At 35.6% G+C, this 6,384-nt stretch overlaps 1 protein-coding gene across 1 annotated transcript; it reads right to left on the bottom strand.

Annotated features, from left to right (window-relative positions):
* Positions 1-511: 511 nt before the first annotated feature.
* Positions 512-3,384, bottom strand: LOC145093485 (glyceraldehyde-3-phosphate dehydrogenase, cytosolic). Its single transcript, XM_079031622.1, has 11 exons — positions 3,170-3,384; positions 2,959-3,059; positions 2,336-2,451; positions 2,154-2,253; positions 1,903-2,049; positions 1,747-1,807; positions 1,563-1,660; positions 1,294-1,436; positions 1,109-1,192; positions 829-918; positions 512-730 (listed from the first exon to the last, which is right to left on the bottom strand). The coding sequence occupies exons 1-11, from the start codon at positions 3,195-3,197 to the stop codon at positions 688-690; spliced, it is 1,011 nt and encodes a 336-aa protein (XP_078887748.1). The 5' UTR covers positions 3,198-3,384; the 3' UTR covers positions 512-687.
* Between the last annotated feature and the right edge of the window lie 3,000 nt (positions 3,385-6,384).

Raw genomic sequence — 6,384 nt, 5'->3', positions numbered from 1 at the left:
GTTTCGTTTTCATCTGTGCATCCAAAAAAGCATTTTTGATCTCTGTTATCTCCTTTCCACTTCCGACGAATAATCTGTTCTTAGGTTAAGCCGATTTCAGAAGATTAAGCTGATTTCATTTGGGTTTGATTTTAATGGGTTTTTGCATCAGTTTGATTTCATACGACTTTATGATCTTGTCTATTTGTGTTGGGGTTTTTGTCCGCGTTGGTGAAGGGAAGGTGAGAAAGAAGGAGACGAATTTAGGTAGAAGGAGCTGGGATTTGGGGAAGAGAGGGGATTAATTGTTTTTTTCTTTTGATTTAAAACTAATAAACAAATAAAAGAAAATGGAAAAAGAAATTATTAAGGGCAAAATAGTCATTTCAAGTCAATAGGGATGAAATGTGCAAATTTAAAACATACAAGGGACCATCCGAGTTAATTTTTGAAAATAGCGACTAAACATGCTTTCTGGCATATGCACGAGGGACGATTGATGTAATTTACCCAATATTGTTTATAATAGAGATAATACCAAAACAAAACCCGTGATTTTTACTCAAAATTGTGAAAAAGAACCCAAAGAAGAGAGTTCATCGTTACATGACATGAAAACTCAAATTATTCCCTAAAAACTCCACAACCATGGAGCCAGATCAATCCCCCGCGTATGCATTTCCAATCTCCAACTGCAACCCGACCCATTTAAGACTTGGACATATGACGGATCAAATCAACAACTCGGTTACTACAAAACAAACAATTTTTCAAAAAAAAAAAAATCAAATTTCATTTTTCAAAAATCAAATTATATAAAATAAAAAGTAAAAGCACTAAAAATCATACCTATATCCCCATTCATTATCATACCAAGACACAACCTTAACAAAGTTGTTGTTCAGTGCAATTCCAGCCTTCGCATCAAATATGCTCGACCTTTTTCCATTCACAAAAAAAGGTTAGTTATTTTTCCATAACAGATTTGCTGACCCACACTGTCTCATGTAAAACAGGTACACAACAGCCTGCAAAGAGTCTAATCCACAATGGAATCGAAACTCTCACACTGCAACTGCTTAGCATCTCAGAACAAGTAAAATGACCAAAATGAACTTTTTCTTTTTACCTTTGGTCGCCCACAAAGTCCGTCGACACGACATCATCCTCAGTATAACCCAAGATTCCTTTCAAGCTTCCTTCAGCCTCGGCCCTAAAAAAATCCCACAAAAAGTTAAATAATTAATTATTTTAAATCATTCACACAATTATTTATTAAATTAAAAAATAGTATTTTTATTTTTATTTTTTTACTTAATAGCAGCCTTGATTTCGTCATAGGAGGCAGGCTTTTCAAGCCTGGCAGTAAGATCAACCACTGACACATCGACAGTAGGAACACGGAAAGCCATGCCCGTAAGTTTTCCATTGAGCGCGGGAAGAACTTTTCCCACAGCCTTCAAAAACAACAAAAATATTCATCAGTTTTCCTTTTTTAACTTAAGAGGAAAAATTAAGGTTTAGCTGTTAGCTGAAAAACTAGCTGATAGCTGATAAAAAAATCTGTTGAGATTTTGACATACCTTGGCAGCTCCAGTGCTGCTGGGAATGATGTTGAAAGAAGCAGCTCTTCCACCTCTCCAATCTTTCATTGATGGACCATCAACAGTTTTCTGGGTTGCTGAGTCATATACAAGACTATTTAAAAAAATAAATAAAAATAATAATTCAACATTATTCTATATTATATAAAAAGTATACACTGACCTGTGATGGAGTGAACAGTGGTCATAAGGCCTTCAACAATACCAAATTTGTCATTAATAACCTGTTTAAAAAAAAAAAGCAAAAGGTTTGAGGAGCAATTTTTACATCAGGAACCAGAAGAATGTTGAAATTATTTGACATTTTGACGGATTTGACCTTTGCGAGTGGAGCAAGACAGTTAGTTGTGCAGCTAGCATTAGAAACAATGGTGATATCAGACTTGTATTCCTTCTCATTGACACCCATGACAAACATGGGAGCATTTGCACTTGGAGCAGAAATCACAACCTTCTTTGCACCTCCCTAATAAGAAACCAAACCAAAGTAAACATCAGGACATATATATGTTTCACTTATAGGAATTTAGCATTGAAAACATTATGGAATGGATATTGAATTATATATGCCTTCAAATGAGCAGCAGCTTTGTCCTTATCAGTGAAAACACCAGTGGATTCAACAACATATTCAGCTCCAGCTTCACCCCATGGGATCTCTTCTGGGTTTCTGTAATCAATTGAGAAAGGTTAGGAATGTGATTTGGGGTTGTGTTAGGTGAGGTGCAAGGATGGAGAATGAGAAATGATACTTCATGCCAAAAACGGTGATAGGCTTTTCGCCAATGAGAAGAGTCTTGGAATCCTTGACTTTGACCTCGTGCTTTTTCCATGGGCCATGAACACTGTCGTATTTGAACATGTAAATCTGGAGAAATTAAATTCAAAAGAGTTATGATTTGATTATTCATCAGCTTCATATAATTTGATTGTAGCAAACTTGGATTCTCGTGAATTGTTTGGTTTCGAAAGTTAATTTGAATTCACATACGAAATCAAATGCCTATAACTGAATGTTCTAGCAAAATAATGATTTACAACCTCAATCGGAATTCGAAAATTAGAATCTATTTTGAAATGTCAAACGATTTACTTCTGAAACTGTAAAATCGAGTTCTCAATTCAAAGAACTGCGTTTGAATTTTCAAAATCAGAAGTTATTCGTTTACAGGATGTTCAAATGTATAATCCAGACCAGATTGCGATCGATAGTAAGTACAAATCAAAACGATATTAAAATCAGGCGACCTAATAATCGAATAAACATTAAATTTTAAATCATCGGATCAAAAGGAAGATGAGCGATCAACTGCAAAATTCAAACAGCATAAAATAGAAACGAGCGAAAAATTTAGTACAGGATTGAGAAATGCACCATGTAATCGGTAGTGATGAAAGGATCATTAACGGCGACGAGTTCAACATCATCGCTCTGTAGAGCAACTCTGGCCACCAAACGGCCGATTCTTCCGAATCCTGATACGAAGCAAAACCAGAACGAATGAAAAAATTGCACGAAGACAAATCAAACAGCATCGTTCAAAAGTAAATAAGCAATAGAGAACGTTTATCGATCAAAAACTAACCGTTGATTCCAATCTTAATCTTGGCCATGCTTACTGATTCAGGAACCGAAAGAATGTAAGAAGAGAAACGTAGCAGTAATGGCAGAGATGGTGTTTTACAAAGTAGGGCTAATGCATAGGTACATATAGGAGGAAAATTCAGCGGCTGTTAACGATGGCAGTGAAAGGCGGAGCTGTGGATGTTTTGACGCGAGTATAAACCGCGAACTTCGCTCCAGATGAAGACCACTCGTGCGTGTTTACCGAATATTGGAAACTTCAGATTAGTCCCCTTGGTTATGTTGATAATACATTTAAGACCCTGAAATTATGTATGAAAGCATTTACACCCCTTGGAATACGTTCGTGAAAAAAAAATGTTACGTTATCTAATATAAAGATAGATTTTATGCAAAAGAGATTACTTTCATTCAGATTTTAAATACCTATTATTTTTATATAAGCATATTCATTTAATGTATATACCACTGAAAGAGTTTGGGATGCGGGTTTTTCCTCTTTAAGCCCCACAAGGCCACCCATCGTCTTCACTAGGATGTTCGAAAATACCTAAATCCGAAAATTCGACCAGAAAATCCAATCCCAAATTATCGCAAAATTTTGGATATTCCGATTTTTTGGATTTACATTCATATAGTGATTTTGTAAAATTTAGGATATTTCTAAAATGCGAAATCCAAAAATATGATTTATTTTATATTTTATTTGTTATTAATTTCAAACACTTATATCTTATAATATCTATATTAATAACTAAAAATATCCATAATACCGTCAATTAAAACGGGTTATTACTATATTTGCCTTTGTATTGATGCATGCTGGTCATGATAATGAAGAATGAAAGTATTCACACATGGTTTATATTTTAATTTGGAGTAAGATTAACACATTAATATTATCATATTTTATGACTATAAGTTGAAGATAAAATGATAGAGGGCATGAAGCATCGCTTTTTTTTTTTTTCACTATAAGTCGGAATTCATATCTTATATCATAATGAAATGATGAAAATTAATTTAGTTAGTCCAAAATAAATATTTTAAAACGAATTGCTGAAATCACCTTAGTTTGTAAAAAATATACATTAAGTTTCTAACTTTTTTTTTTTTTTTTTTTTTTTTTTTTTTTTTTTTTTTTTTTTTTTTAACATTGCGATCGTTTTTACTGTTTGATTTTGTTGTATTTTTGGTAGGGTTGTTCACTATTTGGATAAAACCGAATGATCCAATTGGACTATTTGGATTGGACTATTTGGTTCGGATATTCGGATTTTTGGATTGGTTTTCAACAAAACCGAATTATTAATTTGGATTTCGGATTGGTTTTGGTTTATAAAATAAGAACCGAATGGTCCAAAAAAACCGAATAAACATATATTATTTATAATATATATCTATAGTTATTTATTAGTTATGTAATTTATTTTTTCAAATAGGTTAAAAAACATTTCACCCGATAAAAAACATTAATATGCATTTTCTTTCAAAAGTTTTCTATCTATAAAATACTTAACTACAATATATATTCTTAGTAGTTGTTTATAAATTTCAAATCACAACTAAATAATTTGTTTTCATTTCTTGTGTAAAATTGGGTAATATTATAATTATGTGTCATTTTAAAATGTTTTTGTTTTTGAAAACCGAATTATAAAAACCGATCTAACCGAATTGTAATTGAATCGGATCGGATTGGATTTAAATTTAGTTTGGACCATTCGGATACATGTTTTGAAAACCGAAATTAATTTGGATTCACTTGATTGGATCGGATCAAACCGATCCATCCAAACGAACACCCCTAATTTTTGGTCTCTTATAGACATAAAAAAAAACTATATTGCTATTTATATTTTTTTTCATTTTCATTTTCTTTTATTATTTTGTTATTATTTATTAATAAAAGAAAATATATTAATATACATAGGTCACACCATCACCAGCTGTTAATGTGTAACAGCCCGGAATCTCAGGTATTATTAAATTATGTTTTTGGGGTGATTTAAGAGGGGACTCGGCGAGTTGGAGCCTAGACTCGCCGAGTAGGATCGCAGACTTGGTCGCGGGATCGCGACTGGACTCGACGAGTCCAGATATGGACTCGGCGAGTCGACGCTGTTCAGCGGAAACCCTAGCCGTTTGGTTTTTGAACGTATATAAGGCACTTATAGGCCGTCATTGTCCGTCTTTAGTCGACTGAGAAGAACCCTAAACGGCTGTGGGCATCTAGAGCAAGATTGAAGGGTATTAGGGCTTTGAAGAAATTGTTGTGCAAGAAGGAGAAGAGTTTTGGCTAAAGGAACAGCAAGGGATTCGAGTCCTGCGGTTTGGGGACACAGAGAGTGCGTTATTCAGGTAATATCTCGGATTCTTTCTGTATTGTTGATGTGTGCATGGATTTAGGGTTTATGGAACCCATTTGGTGATTAGATGAAGTAGTACATTGTTACCCAAATGACTATAACCCTGTATTAGGACCTTTAGAGGTCCAGAAGGTCCCATGCTTGCGTATTTCGGGACAAAACTTATCTCAGGAAGCAGTTTGATCGACTGCATGGCATGGACTCGCCGAGTCCGATGAACAGACTCGGCGAGTAGCTTGGAGATTGACTGGAACTCGTCGAGCTGTTCTTCAGACTCGGCGAGTGGAGTCGGGGTGGCCCCGCGATTCTTCCACGAGGATCTCGTCGAGCCAAGAGGGATACTCGACGAGTAGAAAGGGAACATCAGGGGAAGTTGGGGAGGACGTCTAGACTCGCCGAGTCGCCTTGCACTCGCCGAGTCCGGTCAAGTTGACCGTTGACCGTTGACCAGAGTTGACCTACATGTAATTTCTTAGGGACAGTTGTCTTGAAATCTAAAAGTATTAATAAGGGATATATGGTATTATAGGGAGTCTGTAGCTCGGCGGATCGAGTGCGAGTGATTTCAGGAGTCGCTAGCTTTCATTACCCGCGAGGTGAGTCTTCTCACTATACTGTACCCGGAAGGGTTTGACTGTGTGACCGGAAGGTCAGATATGATATGTGATATGTATGCTATATGTGGTAAGTTATTTGTTAGATGTGCTATGTATGTTATGTGGGCCGGAAGGCAATATGTTATGGGCCGGAAGGCGAATATGTTATGGGCCGGAAGGCGTTGTGTCGAGGACCGGATGGTCAGGGCCTGGAAAGGCGTATGTGCGTAAGTTGTATATTGGGGAACTCA

This window comes from Lactuca serriola, chromosome 3, assembly GCF_051521515.1.
Source record: "Lactuca serriola cultivar US96UC23 chromosome 3, Lser_US96UC23_V15, whole genome shotgun sequence".
NCBI lineage: Eukaryota > Viridiplantae > Streptophyta > Magnoliopsida > Asterales > Asteraceae > Lactuca > Lactuca serriola.
The sequence above is the reverse complement of the archived record's forward strand: the minus strand, read 5'-3'. Positions and strand labels throughout refer to the sequence as shown.